Below are 15,376 nucleotides of genomic sequence, written 5' to 3'. Positions count from 1 at the left end.
AAAACTGAGAAGAAAAAAAAAGATGAGTGAAAAATGGAAGTGCGCATGCGCAGCGATGGGAGGAGCTGACTTCACAAGAATCAGATTGCTCCACTCCCCCTTCACTGCTACAAAGGAACAATGTTCCTCCGTGCAAAACGTTGGCTTCACAGATCACACTGTGCCCGCCAGTACATGATCAACCATAGTGCTGCGTGACACACGTCAGGACCGGGCTTCATGTTGGATATCTGCAGCTCATCCAGTGGGCATGTGAGCCAACTGCAGCACTGATTCAGCTGGTTCAAGACGAGAGCAAGAGGCAGTTCTCAACAACTTTATTGTATTTCTGAATGCATTTCAAGGAAGACAGGCACAAAATGGATTTAAAATGATTTATTAGTGATTGACTTTTGAATGCTAAAACATCAAGAGGAGTCATGAGCATGGAAAATATAAAACAAACAGTGAGATTTAGTTATACTCATTTGTGTATTTTCTAAGTACTGCAGCATGGTCGCTCTGCTACTGAAAGGTGCTGTAAGGGATCTCCTTTATGTTCTTAAACCATGAGGTGTCCCCTAAGAGGCTTTGGCAGCAAGTTTCCACCGTTGGAGCCACTGCTGATAAGTCAGTCCTCCTTTACTGACCTCAGGAAGGACATGCTGGGCAGGCTTCTCCCACCTAAATGTACAAATACACATAAGACAGAAAAAGTTAACCAGCAAACCAGGCCCCTGAACTCCTGACTGAATGTACTCAATGTACTGATGATCCACTGTCATGGATAAGACACATTTCATAGTTTATAATAGCAATTTGCTCAGAATCATTTAACAACAAAATTCAGTAAAACAGAAACACTATACATTCATTACTTAAACACGAGTAATCAGATAGGTGTTAAACAAATTCTCAGTTTAACGGTTCATGGATGTTTGGGGCAGACTGTTTGGGTGACTCACTTTCAGTTTCCTTTTACAGATGTGGTTAGACAGCAGACTTGTTTCAAACCTGCACAACTGTTTGCCCTGAAGGACCCCACTCTGAAACTGTGTCAAGGGGGTAATCCCCAGATCTCAGCAATGAAGCTGGTTGGCGCAATATTAACTGATAGGACTGTGGTGAAACTATGAAAGTAGACCAGATTGGAAAAAGAACGTAGAATTTAAAGACAACATACTTTATAAACACTAAATGTGGCGGATCATTGATTTTGTAAATATCTGCTTATTCTGAATTTGATACCAGCAACATGTTTCAAACAAGTTGGATCAGGAGCAGCTAAAGACTGGGAAAGTTGTGGAATGCTCCAAAAACACCTGTTTGGATCATTCCACAGGTAAACAGGTTCATTGGTAACAGGTGATAGTATCATGATTGGGTATGAAAGGGGCATCCTGGAAAGGCTCAGTCGTTCACAAGCAAGGACAGAGCGAGGTTCACCACTTTGTGAAAAACTGTGGGGGCAAAGAGTTCAATAGTTTAACCAAAATGTTTCACAACACACAACTGCAAGGAATCTTGGGTTGTTACCATCTACAATACATAATAGCATCAAAAAGATTAAAAGAATCTGGAGGAATCTCTGTACGTAAGGGGCAAGGCAGAAAACCAACACTGAATGCATGTGACCTTCAATCCCTCAGGCAGCATTGCAGTAAAAACAACATGACTGTAAAAGAGACGTTACTACATGGGCTCAGGAGCACTTTGGAAAAATGTTGCTGGTAAACACAGTCTGTCAGTGCATCTACAAATGCAAGTTAAGACTCTACCAATGCAAAGTGAAAGTCATATATCAACAACATCCTGAAACATCGCCAACTTCTCTGAGCCTGAGCTCATCTGAGAGAGACTCACAAACAGTGGAAAAGTACACTGTGGTCTGACAAGTCCACAAATGACTTTTGGAAATCATGAACGTCCTGTCCTCCGGGCTACAGAGGAAAAGGACCATCCAGATTGTTAGCAGTGCAAAGTTCAAAGGCCAGCTGTGATGGTATGGGGGTGTGTAAGTGTCCATGTGGGTTTTGTAGCAACATATGCTGCCACCCAGAAGACGTTCCTGCTTATTTCAGCAAGACAGTGCCAAGCCACATTCTGCATGTATTACAACAGCTTTGTATTAAGAGTACAGGTAGTAGACTGGCCTGCTGTAGCCCAGACCTGTCTCCCATTGAAAATGTTTGGCTCATTATGAAGCACAAATACAACAGAGAGGACCCCAGACTGTTGAGCAGCCAAAGTCATACATAAACCATGAATTGAAAAGTATTTCATTTTCAAAACTTCAAAAATGTGTGTAGTCAGGTCTCAAACATTGACGGAGTGTTGCTGTAAACACATCCCTGTCCCCGTGTTTTTGGAACATGCATTGCAGGCATCAAAATCGGAGGATATATTTTCAGAAAAACCAAGCTTCCAAGTTTAAACATTAAATATCTTGTGTTTGTACTGTATTTGCGATTAATATAGGTCAAAAAGAATTTGCAAATCATTGCGTTTTGTTTTCATTTCACACAGTGTCCCAGCTTTTTTGGAACGAGGGTTGTACTTCAGAAATGTGCCTCACCAATAAGAGATGGCAGTTTTGACTTGCGCCCCATAAGAAAGGCCTTGGGTGCAACGCTGGGTGAGGCCTCTGACTCTCGGTACCAGAGACTTCAGAAGCTTCTGGTCCTCCTCCACAACCCTGGACAGCAGCGCTAAAAGGCATGATGTAGGTAAACAGTAGTTTTGTTGTCATTAAAATTGCTAAAAATTCTTCACAATTCTTCTGGTTCAGGGAACACAAATCTTAATCAAATACAGTATATGTGTACACAGGCAAATACAGAATTACTTACTGTGTCATGATAGTCATGATAAAAGATTGACTCTCGATGAGTTCCCGTAATTACCTTTCTGATCAGACGCATGCAGCAATTCTGCTTCCTTCTGTATTTTCTGCAGAGTAGCTGAGTGAAGTTGCATTAACTGACGGAGAAAACGCAACTCAAGCTGCTGTGATCGCGCCTGGGAGCACAACTCCTCTGGAGCCTGGTGTATAAGAGTACGGAGAAAAATTAGCCTGTGTCAAAGTCAGAGAAAGAGGCAGAGGAGGAAAAAAAAATCCCCCACATGAAATGTATATTTTATAAAAGCAGTCTGTAAGACTAGCATATACCCCTAAAAGGCAAATTCACAACAGACTAGAAAATATAAGGCTGTTGGTGTTGAGCCTCTGTGCAGAAAAACTGATTTACATGGATATTATTTTTATCAGCTCTGCTCGTGAGATGACTGGGGTCAAGCTATGGCAGTGAAAGTCAGCTGTTGAATCAAAACCACTGTGGGCATGTAGAGTTTAAGGAGCAGCAGTGTGAACTGTACGAGCCGCTGGAACAAATTTTATAGGAATGCAACGAGTGTCCACGGGCAATCTTCACATGCAAAGCTATCCATCACAATTTCATGAAGAATGGGAAGTTAAATACGTACTTGAACTGTATAGCTACAATGCTAGATTCCGAGAAATCGTAAAGACACTGGAGTCAAGAGATACAAATGACTGAGCTGCCAGTTCTTTAATGGCAAGACACATTACAACATTCACACTGTGAAGACAGCTGGTTTGATATCACAGCTAAGGGACAGACAAGCTGCTTGACAGAGTAAAATGTTACCATAAATGCTTCATTTCAAAAGAACAGACCATACAAAGGAGAGCTCTTGTGTGAAACTACAGCTATTATTCTTACTAAAGTTTGAAAAATTACTTTCTCATCCTTTAATATAAATGATTCAACAACATTTTAAAGGTCTTCCGTGACTTTCACAACACAACTGGCCTTTTGTAAAGTAGTTCAACACTTCTGAAACACTTTTTAAGAATGTTGAAAATACATAATACTGCTCCACGATTTCATTATGTTTATCTTTTCTTTCTGAATTGCTTTGAATTGAATCATTAACCACTGATCCATCTTTAATCAAACTGACTAGCATATACAGTAAAGTGTTTCTCTGGGCAAGAAGAAAAAGAAGAAGGAGACCTCACTTCTGTTATGAGAGATTGATGCATCATATGCAGACTCACCCTGTACAGCGGGAATGCCAGGCTCTGACACAAGCTGCTGAAGGTCGGGGACTCTAAGCGATGGATGGACAGCCACGATGCAGGGACTCTTTGCATTCTTTAACAACAGAAAAATATGTCAGTTGGCCATTTTTGTTCAGCAGTTATCACCACTTGACAAGAGCGTGATAAAAAATGCCCTCTTTCTGAGAATTTGTAGTTGATCATGAAATGTAACAAAACTCAACACAGGAGAGGGAAAAAAGTTTCAGCGTGTGTCACGTAACCCTTTTTGATTCATTGCCAAATACATGTTTTACTGGCAGTAAAATACTTGGATATAAACATATGCTCAGTTTGGATGTTAGTTTAGGACCCTTTTTCCATGCTAGGTGCCAACAAAAATAATACTTCAGTGGTTCATATACATACTAACCTGACAGGGTTTACCTCTTCAGTGATCAGGCAACTTGTTCTTACCCTTCAACAGTCCTACGGTCCAGAGCGACAAGTGAAATCGTTCCCAACTGTCTGGCCTCCTTGGAAATGGAGTTCCTTAGACTGTTGGCTGCAGTGGTGACATCATCAAACTGTGGGACCAGTTTGCCCTGGATGAATTCCTGTAGCTGAAAAAAGACAGAGACGTAGAAACCTTCAAGAGATGTTCAAAATTTGGCTTTTTTTATGGGAAAAGATGTTTAGTTTAAGAGACAGCATCATAGATGGAACATTCACCTCTGTGTGCAGACGGATCAGCTCTGTCTTGGCAGTGGAGTTTCCCTTAATCAGACCTCTGATGTGCTCCTGTCTCATAACCTGAGAGACAGAACAACAGAACATGTTTTAATGATACACAAGGAGAAACACTTCAGCACCTTAGGTTCAGAAAGGTTTGGCAAATGTTTATCTCCACACAGTTTACAGACCACATTTTCCTGAATAATTACTTATGTATTCTGAAACATGTAGAAAACGCTTGATCAAAGACCGACAGTGGCAAAGGTTATGAGAGGTCTCAATTCACTCTCACCACTAGTTGTCTGAAATCAAGGATGCTCTGCCACTGGCTGTGGAGGTTTCTTAGTGCCTCCTGTCGGCTTCTGGCATGCTGGTCAAGTTGGATACATTGGTCTCTGATATGATCCCTGGCTGCCGCCTTCATCACACACTGGAGTTCCACCTCTAGAGCTGACCTGACAGCAACAAAGAAAAAAAACAAAGTTAATTATATCAAACAAGTTATTCATTTGAGATCAGTCCCTAATTTGACTATTAGCTATCTGTGTTTGCTTTATTGCAAATGCAAACACACTCACACACAAAAAAAGCAAAATAAAGACAAAAGACAAAGAAAGACTGAGACGAAACTGAGAAAAAAAATTAAAAATTGCTGGACAATAACAAGCTCACAATACAAAATAGTTCAGCACCATTATTCCTGGTGGGGATCTCATCAATTACTCTACAGTGAGTCGGCTTACAATGCCAAGGTATCGTTGTGGAGCTCATCCGCAGTACCAGACACCTCCAGCTCAGCCTCCTTCTTGTGGGCCTGCAGCTGGTTTCGGAGCTGCTGGACTCTGGCGCGAGTCTGGGCCAGTTCCACCAAACTCTGCTCCACCTCTTCCCAAGCAGCCTGAAACAACAAATGTGCAATTCCACAAATACAAAAATGTTTTAATCATAAATGCCAGTAAATTCATGAACATGCTTTCTTCGACTGTGACCTTCCTGAATATTATAATACAGCTTTTATGTGTGTCTGTGTTTAGCACCTCTAAGAGGGTCTTAACCGAGGGCAACTCATTATCCTCCTCTGCTGACATGTCCAGTAGATGATTGCTTTCATAGCGGAACCTGCAATTAAAATGTTAGATAAATACTCTACCACTAAAATTATTTTGTTTTTTATAGTCTTAAAGGAAGAGAGAATACTGTAACAACATTAACGTTTACCGTAGAGCTGTCACATCTCGTGTCACATCCAGAGAGGCCAGTCTCTCCTCTAGTTCCTTCTGCTCTCTGGAAACTAAGTACTCCAATGCTGAGAGGACATGGTTTGGAGGATAACCAAGCAACAGGTTCTGATGACATGACAGGCAACGACATGTTAACTCAAAGTCAAAATTAATCATATATAAACAAGCACCAACATATCGAGCGAGATTTGATAAAAATACACCAACCTCCACAGCACTCAGCCAGTACTGAAACACAGCAGCCCTTTGTTCGCGAGTCATACTGAGTGGGTACAGAGAGAGAAGTGATTAATTCAAAAAAGAAGAAGTTCACAATATTCTGAAAGACAGTTATTTGTTGATTTATCAAATACTGTATACACTGTAGTCCTTACTGTTTGGCTGCAGAGTGCGTGGTCTTCAGTTCACTCTCTTGTAACGACTGATAGAAGTGCACCCTGTCGTCACACAGCTCTCTCACTTCACGCTAACAGGGAAAAGCAAAAGAAATGGGACAGTTTCCTTCAGTTAGCAGCCGGAATATTACAGGCACCAGAATTCAGACACAAAACTGAAATGACAGAGGGTAAATATAATGTAAAGTAAATACGGACTGATTTTGGACACAACTAGAGTGTAGCATTTCTCTCAGTTGGCCTATTCATTCATTATTTTGGGGGCTCTTGGATGGAGGCAGGTACTAATGGATAATGGTAATGCACTGACACTGCATATGCCAGATGAAGTGCACTCTAAACTCTACTCAGCACAGCACAGCACAGACCAGATTTAGGCAGCTCTTACCAGGACCTGTGCCTCTGCCGCAGTTTTAGAGTTGAGTTTGTCACCATCACTGCTGCTTGAAGGCTTATCATCAAAGAGCACTTCAATCTCTGCTTTCCTGCAATAAAACAATACCAGTCTTACTTACTGTACTATACGATTAGTATGGGTGTGTAAATGATCCTCCTTTGCTCCTTTTTATTTTACTGAAACTTTCAATATTCTGCCTTACTTAGCCATTTGTTCCAGTGCCTGGCAGTGTCCACTGATCTTTTGTATGTCATCAGAGAGCTCCTTTCGGCCCAAGATGCAGCGCTGCCTGAAGGCCTGTAGGAGCAGCTCTCTGCGCCGGCTATCCTCTACCTGGGCCCAGGTATGGCTAATGGACTGCTCTGTTAGTAAACAGTAGAAAACACTGGCATGTAAAATATTATTGAACTATGTAAGTAAGCAGCAGCATATGAGCTGGCTTTCTGCCTTCTACCCACAGCAACTGTTAAAGGAGTAATGCGGTCTGATGAGATACCCAGTCCTTAGTGCATGCGATGACTAACCTTGTGTTGCCAGCTGTTCCTCTGTTCCACTGATCTGAGAGTCCAGGTGACTGATCTCCGCTCTCAGCTGTTCTATCTTCTTCTGAAGCTCTCTCTGCTTAGCAGCCTCACTCTGGCCCTCAGCCTGCTTCAACTGAGCAAGCAAAAATACGAGCAGATTAAAAACACATTTCATTTTATCAGTGGCTTTCTGACTTGAATCAAAAACTCTTGTTTTCATTACTGTGTATTATTAGTGTGATCACTCAAGACACACCTGCACATTTAGGTAAATGAACCACAGAGAAGGAAAACAAGTTGTAGCCTACCTCTTTGTCTTGAAGAACTTTGTACCTTAAAGATCATAATGTCAAGGAAATTACTGGATTAAAGCCAAACATATGTGGTCATGGAAGTTCAGCACACACTGGGTGATACCAAGTATATGAGAGGGCATATTTAAATCTATTTTTGGGGTATTTATAAAAATAGGATGCAGCATATAGTCCCTTGAAATGTTTGAACCAAGGACCACCAGAGCCCGCCACAAGAAAGCATACATAAGAGCATATGTAGGGTAGGGTGTCAAAGTGGTGGCGGAGGGTCAATTGACAGAATATAAACATGCAAGTGGCAATAAGTCTTGCACAAGATAGACTCTCTTAAGCTCATGTGATCTCTTAATGAAATTTACAAGGACAACTAAATAATTAAAATGCACACATAGAGTTGCCATGTCTATCGTAAAATCGGGGCTGGAAAGGATACCACTGGAGATTTCCACGCATGATCCTCACGTTCCTGTGAAAACAGAGAAACAGTCAAGAAACTGTAATCCATTATTTGGCCATCTTCCCAGTCAAAGAGTGCACAGAAAGAGAGACTGCAGATTACGTTACAGACCAAGCTATTTATTATTTGACCAGACAAATAGAGACTGAGTGAGTTCTGGGATGATACACAAGGAATCAGCAGTACTGTAACCATAGGTAAGTTACAGAAGAGGAAGGCAGTGTGAAGACTAACCTCTGTTGAAAAATGTGTTGAATGACATATTTCCATATTGACTTCCCTGTCCCAACACAGAGCCTAGAAAACAAATGATTAGCGTTAAGCTTGTTCAACGCTGCAAAGTCAACATCAATTGTAAGGACCTTCACGTTTAATTATAACAACAGGGAAAGAACAGGCGAGTTGATACCCACGTTTTGAAATAGCTGTCATTTGGAAGGCTCTCCGGGGGCAGATTGAACTCTTCTGTCGCCCATCGTTTCAACTCCTGCACAAGATTTCTGTCAGCCATCCTGACACAACAGAAAAAAAGGTAAACATGTAGCGGGCGAGCTAGCTAGCAACACCAACAGGGTGCTTTTTGTCAGCTGGCTAGCATTATTTGCTAACGCTAATTTAGCTAATTGTAGTCCTTGAACTTACCCTGCTCTTGTGGAAGATACGTCTTGGCTTCAATACAAGTTATTTAACTTCGTAATGGATTTTTTTCATCTTAAATACTCAAAGTTTCAACTTCCCGCCTGTTTACAATATTTCCGGTTAGCATATCCGTTGAGGCTAGGAAGCGCCTGCCCACTTTAAACGAAACCACGCCCACTTCCGGAAGCCGCTGCCCGGTTGTCGTCTGCTGTTGTCATGGATACGTTATTATGGCCATAGATTTGTTAATGAGGAAATCCCTCATAATGAAAAAGAAATGGACTGACTCCGCAATTAACTCTGAACAGTTTTGACAAGAGCTGCTTGAAAATGACACCACAAAAACGACAGTTTGTGAACATTTTTGCAAACATACACAGATAACATGAATATATACATATTAGTTTATCGAAGTTTTTAATTTTTTTATTTTACTAATTTTTTAAATACTCGCTGGTTATACCCCCAGTATGATCATTTTCATTAGAAAGTTGTATGAATGCACTGTTCCATTGACAAGAATACATAAAAAAAAGGCAACTTGACCACATCTGTAAACAGTCAGTTAAACGATATGACATTATATTAAATGGTGAAATAAACAAACTTCAAGCATGTTAAATCACCTCTCAAAGGACAATCTTGCTGACAATCGGACATATTTGTCATATTGATGAGATGCAGAAACTTTATCTAATCACATCATACTTTTAAATTGTGATTTTAAGATGCAGCATCACAAAATCTAATCAACAACCGAAGTCCAACTAAACTTAAAGTCCACAGAAATAAATGGTAATGCTATTTTTGAATGCCAAAAAGAAAATATACACTGAGTCCCACACAAGTCCTTCAGTTCCATCATTTCTTTTTTTTATTTCTTCCATCTCTATTCTTTCTTTGAATTGACTGTGGCTCAGGAGGAAGAGCAGGTCGTCCACTAATCACAAATCCAGTGGTTAGATCCCTGGCTCCTCTGTCTGCATGTCGAAGTGTCCTTCAGCAAAATACTGAAATCCAAATAGCTCCTGATGGCACTATGAGTGTGAATTGTGTGTGTGACTGTGTGTGAATGAGTGAATGTGGCATGTGTTTCAAAGCGCTTTGAGTAGTCAGTAGACTAAAAAAGTGCAATATAAATGCAGTTAATTCAATCCATTTACCTTTACTGCAAACAATCAACCATGTAGTATACAGTATGCCTAGATGCACAGCATTAGACTTTCTGTCTACATGAGCAAAAAACTGTGTTATTTCAGCCAAACACTCTCAACCTTAGTACTCTAAAGATCACAGTAAGCATGGTGCACATACTTCAAAGGCCTTAGTAGGTGATTATGTTTAGTTTTTATAGTTTAGTCATAATGTGTAATGGCATTTTTTCTCCATTGAAGTCACTGCAGCATTAAATAAATAAGACCTGAGTTAAACAAAAACTAAGAATGCTCTCTCCACAATGTAGATCCACAAAAATGAAAATGGCATCACAATATTTTTAAGTAAGGCCTATGAACTCTTGAATCCACTTACACATTTTTTAAAAAGTAAAAAAAAACAAAAAACAAAAAACAAAGACTACATTCATAATGAGAGCACAAAAGTCAAAAAGAATTTCCCAAACAATTGTTAGCATGAAACAAAGCTTGCTCAGTTGCTCTTGCTGCCATTTCCTCTGTGAAAACATGTCACAAGACGCATTAGCTTGTACTGTATGTCCTTAGCACCATGTTGATGAGCGATCCAGTGGCGATGTCGGGATCCACTCAAACTGGACTTTTAGAGTTTCATTGTTTGCTTAAAGTTACCGTATCCTGGTGAAGAGATTTAAAACTGATACAGATTCCTGAAACAAAAAATGAAGAATCTTGGTTGGTTATTTTGCAGATCTTGAGGGGTCTGTAATCGCAGAATTCTGTTCCCAAGACGTGCTTTCTTACCTTTGTTGACCTTGTTTTACTGAATACGTTCCAGAAGCGTAAGGTCTCATCTCCAGCTCCTGTCACTATGGCCTCACCATCCGGGGACATGGCCTAATATTTTAAATAAATAAATAAATGTAAGCCATGAATCTGTCAGATGTCCAGGCAAATATGAGCAGCTTTTCCATGAACATCAACAGCAAGGTAACATTCTCATCAGAAAGAAAACACACACTGACCAGGTAGAGCACTCTGTAGGAGTGTCCTGTGAGTTTGGCAACCTGAGTGAGAGCTGGATATTTCCACACCAAGATCTGGTTCTGAGAGTAGCCATGAGTGCTCACCTGCAGAAAGAGGAATATCAGAATTCACTTGGGGCTTTGTGTAATTCACCGTTAATTAATTACGCCATTTTTGTTAATACTGCAAACAGACTTTGTTGACAGACAGCTGAATATTTTATACTGAATGCTAGAGATATAAAAAAAACAAAGTGCAAAACAGCTGCAGTTTCCAGAGTATCTCACAATTATCTCTTGGTGTCTTAATGCTGAGAAACACTGGCACTAGATGGAGGTTAACAATTGTCTTGGTTTATTGAAATGTGGCACTGTATCACAGTTAATATGGACACACAATGCTATTAAGGGTGCTGACCCCCTTGGAGTTGCTCATCTGTTTTAGTTTTGAACACTGAATTGCCATGGATGTAGATTTCAGAATCAGTAGTGTCAGTGAACTGGGCCAACAACAGACGGAGACTAATGCCATGGTTACAGATCTCTGCAAAGTGCTATGAATTCAGTGCATATGTATTTATCCAATTTACCATAACACTTGTAAATCATCACAACTAACTTCTTTACAAGCATTGTGTTGACACTTAAAAATATGCAACATACCTATCACCTTTTTTTTCAATGCTTTACCTTCATGACAACTGTTGCTTAACAACCTCAGAGAATATATCCAGCAAATCAACTATGCACAGTGTGTATCTGGAGTCACTCACCAGCTCATTAGCATGTTTGGACCAGGCCAGGTTGCAGACCTGAGAGCCGGTGTCCATACACTGCAGAGGCTGTGAGGTCAGGGTGTTCCAAAATCGGATGCAGCGGTCGGCAGTGCCGCCCCCTGAGGCCAGCAGGCCGTGCTGGTGGGGGGACCAGGCAATGGCTTTCACTGCAGCCAGGTGATCAATGTATGTTTGCACAGGGCTCAGTGAGGAGTGGTTCCAAACCAGCAGCTGAGATGAAAAACAACAACATCAGTGGATACAATGAGTAAATGCACAAAGAAAGGTGCGGCAAAGGTGCGTTTAATAACAATAACAACTGTACCTTGTTGTCGTTGCCACCAGATGCAAGCAGCTGATGGTCAGTGCTCCACTTTAAGCCACACACTTCTTGTCTGTGTCCCTGCAGCCGTCTCTCTGACTGGAGTGGAGGGGTCCGCACGTCTCTTTGAAGAATCATGCGATCACGGCTTCCTGATGACAACTGGTCTGCATTCCACGCTAACGCTCCTGCAGACACAGAAAAGCTTAATTTATGTTTGGTCACAGTCTCGACATTTGAATAAAAGCATAATTTCTGTCAGAAGACAACCATCAGAAGTGTCAAGCATTAATTCATCTTAATGGTGACTGCATAACCCATGCTCAGAGTTTATTAAACAGGGGCAAATGTTCTCACCGACTCTAGCTGTGTGTCCTTCCAGGGAAAAGAGTTTCTTCCCAGCAGCAGCATCCCAGATCTGAACATAACCTTTGTGGGTCCCCACTGCCACCAGGTTACCCTGAAAATGCAAAGAATCCCTTCAATAACAAAAAATGCGCCAAAGTCCACCATGACAGTTTCTTGAAGGCACTCAACTATGTGTACTTACCCTTTCAGACCAACCAACTGATGTAACTGAGTCTCCTTCCACAGATAAATCACACAGCCTTGTTACCTGAGGAAAAGACAATTTATCATCAATAAATCGGTCGATTCAAAAATCACGTTCCAAGAAGAGTCGAATAAACACTGTGCAGTACCTGGCTGGTGCAGGCACTCCAAAGGTAAACACATGTACCCAGCCCGACACTGAGCACATTGAGAGACGACCAGTCCACCAAGTTGAGGTAGAAATCATCCTGCAGCTCTGGAGCATCCAGGACTTTAAAAGGGATCTTTGAGATCTTGCGAGTTGGCTTTCTTGGTGAACGCAGCAACTTCTGACTGTAACAGGAAGAGCCGGACATTAACAAACCCAGATGCCACAATTTATAGTTTATTTGAATGCAGTGATCAACAATAAGAGATCTAAAAGTATCATTTTGTCTTTACCTTTTGTTGCTGACAGGTGATAGAGAATAAGGGGAGATGTTGGTGCCATTGTCCGGTGAAAATCTTTTGGTATCAAGTGAATACTGCAAAGTACACAAAGCCAAATACCATCATATTCTCTACCAGCTTCATTAAAATAACATAAACCACTGAAGAAAAACTGTGCGCTGCCTGAAGACTGATGCTCTACTCTTTGATTTTGTTTTGGTCCCTACTCAAGACTCAGAGCATATTGCATGCATCTGTTCTCACATTACATGATCGATGTGCAATATAATTCAGTCTATAAGGAGTACGAGATGAAATGTTCTTACAGTGAAGAGACTTCTCTTCTCTGGGGTCGATGGCTGTAGACGCCTGTCCTCTGTCTGGGGGTCCTGGATCTTTTCTATTCCCGCTCCCAGCAGCTCATTCTTCAGCAAAGCAGAGTAGGCCAGCCCATCTGCTACAAAGATTTATACATGAGCACAAAAATAAATTCCTAGGTGCACATAGGTAAGTAATATACTGATTTAAATACCCTTTACTTACCTTTGATATTATCAGAAGTGGCATCCTTTGTTTTTCTGTTCTGATTTGGTGACTTTTCATTTTCCTGAAAATCACAAAGATGTCGTCATTACTTAATTTCCTCAGATAAAACATTCTTACAGTAATCAGCTTCACCTAAACACAATGTAACACTACATTTCTCTATTTACAGACACACTCCCAATAAATTTAGACCAAAAATATTCATACATTGATCCTGTGGAAGTTGATATTCCAGTTTGCTCCCGCTCTGGTCGGAATGAATCTGTCTCCAAGTTTACTGGGTGAGGATAACGGGGAGCTCGTGGGTGTCCGGCCGTGCAGACTCTGAGTCAGTTTCTGCAAAACCAACAAATTAAGAGTATTTGTTTATGAATTTATGGAAGTTTGGTCCCTTTTTTCGATTAGTTCATTTTCAATTTAATTGGATAATACCACAAGCTCAGTGTTGATGTATAACATATACATTATTAAGGAACACAGAAAGACAACTAACAACAGAGAGGAGAAAAGCAGGAAACGACTCACAGAAGGGCTCAAGTTGTCATTTTGAATGTTGATCTGGCGGAGGAGGCGATGTTCATACTCGGGATCCATCCTGATCCCACAGCCACAGGCTGGGACGTTGGGGGCCTGGCCAACACACACAAAAACGATTTCACCACTTTAATTGTAACGTTATTTAATTATTTTTGTTTGTTTTTGTGCTTGTATCCCATAACACAGGGTTAGAAAGATAAGAGGTCACGTAGTATACTGAAAATACTAATTTGATCGTGTAAAACCACAAAGTTAAAAATGATGTCTTCATGTTGCTGTTAGAAAACAGTCTTTTTAAAATGACATCTATTCATCTGCTAATCCTGCCTTGTCAAATACCCCGATTATTCGCGTTATGCTAACCTTAACAGCATGCCACTTATTCAGTGTCATTTAAACTCCCAAATAAACCCAATGCTAGATTTAACTAGCAGTGAACTCACTCTGTTACGGCACGATTAACTTTCGACCAGTTCAAATGACACTTCAAGCTCGTAAAGATCGCTTGTTCGTCGTTAACTGTCATCAGATGGTTTGTTAACAGTCATGTTTATACTAAAAAAAAAAAAGGAAAGCTAGCTAATGATAACGTTAGCTAATTTAGCTAGTGGCTAATCTAATCATCGCAATAGACGACAGAAGTTACATACAACAGCGAGCCAGTCCCTGAACGTCTCCACACAAATGCCAAACAGGAACAGGAACAATTGGCGGATTTATCAGATGAAATCAAGCGATATATTCAAAGTTCTTCACTCTCAGGTGTACTGGAGTTCACTTTAGCTTAGGTGGAAGTGACATTGCATTGTGGGATTTTTGACACCCCTGTGACGTATGCCTCTCAAATGAAAACACGGAAATGCTGCATTTGTTGCTACAGCTAACTGCTACAACCAGCGACTGAATATGTTGGGGTTTGTAGGTAAATAAGGGATGATGTCTGGATTCACAACCAACAAGATAGTACACTGTAACATAAACTGTACTTCCCCACTTAATGTATAAACTTATATCTAACAGTAAAAGTCTTCAGATGGATAGATCTTAATAAACGGCTCCTGGAAGTAATTCAGTTACATGAAACACGAGGGGAACCTCTGATGTAGATCAAACTGAAAAACTGTCTATGATTAATACAAGTGAATATATTACGTGTGTGAATATGGGTGAGTTCCTTGTCATGTCCAAGTACCAGACCTAGAGGGCGTGCTTGTCCTATGTGCAAAGTCCTCAGACCCTGTTAAGGGCAGGAGAGGCTGCTGAGGTGTATGCGGTCCTCCTGTGGTGGAAGCAGTACTTAGATTCAAATTCT

The 15,376-nt window shown here is 40.8% G+C and overlaps 2 protein-coding genes across 4 annotated transcripts; both read right to left on the bottom strand.

Annotated features, from left to right (window-relative positions):
* Positions 1 to 300: 300 nt before the first annotated feature.
* On the bottom strand, positions 301 to 8,904 carry haus5 (HAUS augmin-like complex, subunit 5). The gene is made up of 20 exons (XM_076726237.1): positions 8,748 to 8,904; positions 8,519 to 8,617; positions 8,340 to 8,402; positions 8,082 to 8,114; positions 7,643 to 7,667; positions 7,335 to 7,467; positions 7,013 to 7,172; positions 6,802 to 6,898; positions 6,393 to 6,484; positions 6,226 to 6,280; positions 5,996 to 6,123; positions 5,815 to 5,896; positions 5,521 to 5,675; positions 5,070 to 5,232; positions 4,775 to 4,855; positions 4,520 to 4,665; positions 4,061 to 4,157; positions 2,883 to 3,021; positions 2,555 to 2,687; positions 301 to 663 (listed from the first exon to the last, which is right to left on the bottom strand). Exons 2-20 carry the CDS (start codon positions 8,614 to 8,616, stop codon positions 561 to 563), a joined length of 1,983 nt encoding a protein of 660 aa, XP_076582352.1. The 5' UTR covers position 8,617; positions 8,748 to 8,904; the 3' UTR covers positions 301 to 560.
* A 273-nt stretch (positions 8,905 to 9,177) lies between these two features.
* LOC143318742 (fizzy-related protein homolog) lies at positions 9,178 to 14,882 on the bottom strand. Of its 3 annotated transcripts, none has more exons than XM_076727215.1 (14): positions 14,715 to 14,882; positions 14,053 to 14,157; positions 13,735 to 13,863; positions 13,525 to 13,588; positions 13,308 to 13,438; positions 12,994 to 13,076; positions 12,702 to 12,885; positions 12,551 to 12,616; positions 12,358 to 12,460; positions 12,004 to 12,188; positions 11,676 to 11,909; positions 10,903 to 11,007; positions 10,682 to 10,774; positions 9,178 to 10,587 (listed from the first exon to the last, which is right to left on the bottom strand). In XM_076727215.1, the coding sequence occupies exons 2-14, from the start codon at positions 14,119 to 14,121 to the stop codon at positions 10,546 to 10,548; spliced, it is 1,488 nt and encodes a 495-aa protein (XP_076583330.1). In that variant the 5' UTR covers positions 14,122 to 14,157; positions 14,715 to 14,882; the 3' UTR covers positions 9,178 to 10,545. The 3 variants fall into 3 exon arrangements, with proteins under 3 accessions (XP_076583330.1, XP_076583332.1, XP_076583331.1); XM_076727217.1 differs by having other exon boundaries at positions 13,308 to 13,435; positions 14,715 to 14,866; XM_076727216.1 differs by having other exon boundaries at positions 14,711 to 14,842.
* Positions 14,883 to 15,376: the final 494 nt, after the last annotated feature.

The sequence above is a fragment of the Chaetodon auriga genome, chromosome 3, assembly GCF_051107435.1.
Source record: "Chaetodon auriga isolate fChaAug3 chromosome 3, fChaAug3.hap1, whole genome shotgun sequence".
NCBI classification, from domain to species: domain Eukaryota; kingdom Metazoa; phylum Chordata; class Actinopteri; order Chaetodontiformes; family Chaetodontidae; genus Chaetodon; species Chaetodon auriga.
The sequence above is the reverse complement of the archived record's forward strand: the minus strand, read 5'-3'. Positions and strand labels throughout refer to the sequence as shown.

Excerpts from the sequence above, each read along its gene's own strand:
- haus5 (XM_076726237.1), bottom strand. The coding sequence starts at position 8,616 with ATGGCTGACAGAAATCTTGTGCAGGAGTTGAAACGATGGGCGACAGAA. Across the intron at positions 6,485-6,801 it reads CGGCAGAGGCACAGGTCCTG|CGTGAAGTGAGAGAGCTGTG; the intron begins GTAAGAGCTGCC and ends TTTCCCTGTTAG. Across the intron at positions 5,897-5,995 it reads CGAGATGTGACAGCTCTACG|GTTCCGCTATGAAAGCAATC; the intron begins GTAAACGTTAAT and ends TTTTAATTGCAG.
- LOC143318742 (XM_076727215.1), bottom strand. The coding sequence starts at position 14,121 with ATGGATCCCGAGTATGAACATCGCCTCCTCCGCCAGATCAACATTCAA. Across the intron at positions 12,886-12,993 it reads TCACCTGTCAGCAACAAAAG|TCAGAAGTTGCTGCGTTCAC; the intron begins GTAAAGACAAAA and ends TTCCTGTTACAG. Across the intron at positions 12,617-12,701 it reads GGAGTGCCTGCACCAGCCAG|GTAACAAGGCTGTGTGATTT; the intron begins GTACTGCACAGT and ends TCTTTTCCTCAG.